General features: G+C 41.0%; 1 protein-coding gene across 1 annotated transcript in view; it reads left to right on the top strand.

Annotated features, from left to right (window-relative positions):
* Positions 1-47: 47 nt before the first annotated feature.
* The window catches only part of gas2a (growth arrest-specific 2a), a gene marked incomplete at its 5' end in the record, with an annotated part of 3,717 nt that continues 2,978 nt past the window's right edge, over positions 48-786 (top strand). Inside the window, one exon of the mRNA XM_016263569.1 lies at positions 48-225. Within this exon, the coding sequence (XP_016119055.1) occupies positions 48-225 (178 nt within the window). The remainder of the gene's footprint in view (positions 226-786) is intronic.

Genomic DNA, 786 nt, shown 5'->3' with positions numbered 1-786 from the left:
GTTCCTCTTGCATATGAGACATTTTAAATGCAAATATCTGTCTACAGTGGCACAGAGTAACACAGGCAAATTCTCTCTTTCAGACGATCCCCAGCCGCAGGATTCCCTGCCGAGCCAGTGCCGCGTCCGGTTCCTTTTTCGCCAGGGACAACACAGCCAACTTCCTGTCATGGTGTCGAGAGGTAGGCGTGGACGACACCTGTCTGTTTGAGTCAGATGGGCTTGGTGAGTCTTTTAAACAAATCCAGCTCTGACACAGCAACAAAGAGTTATGAGTTAACAGTCGTTGTCTTTTACTCACATGAAATCATCCGTTGCTCAGTGAGAGGACTTAAATCCTGATTTATTGCAACAACTGCAGTTCTGTATTTTTAGAGTAAATGCAGTGAGAGAGCGTGTTGGACCTGCACCAATCATCAAATACAAAAACACAACAGATTTTATAATTTAAAATTAATTTAATTTAGGCCCTTTAGGAGAGACTGCATCCAAATCAGCTCGAAAAGGTGGATTATGCTACAGTTCATGTGGATTTGAGCAGACGTGATTTTTAGGTGAATGTAATTCATTCACTTGTTTTCTCAGTGAATTGATTACAAATCGTGCCGATGCATATTCATTGATCTTGAAACATGGATTTTTGAATTGTGAATTGCTTGTTTTGAAAGTGGCTGCCTATGTTGATACTGGATAGCAAGGCAGCTAACTGCATTTTGGAAAGATTAGATGAGTTAGGCCAGAAATACTTTATACAAACACAGATGCGAGTGTAACCCCTTCAAGAAT

This window comes from Sinocyclocheilus grahami, unplaced genomic scaffold (assembly GCF_001515645.1).
Source record: "Sinocyclocheilus grahami isolate Dianchi unplaced genomic scaffold, SAMN03320097.WGS_v1.1 scaffold6242.1, whole genome shotgun sequence".
Taxonomy (NCBI): Eukaryota; Metazoa; Chordata; class Actinopteri; order Cypriniformes; family Cyprinidae; genus Sinocyclocheilus; species Sinocyclocheilus grahami.
The sequence above is the reverse complement of the archived record's forward strand: the minus strand, read 5'-3'. Positions and strand labels throughout refer to the sequence as shown.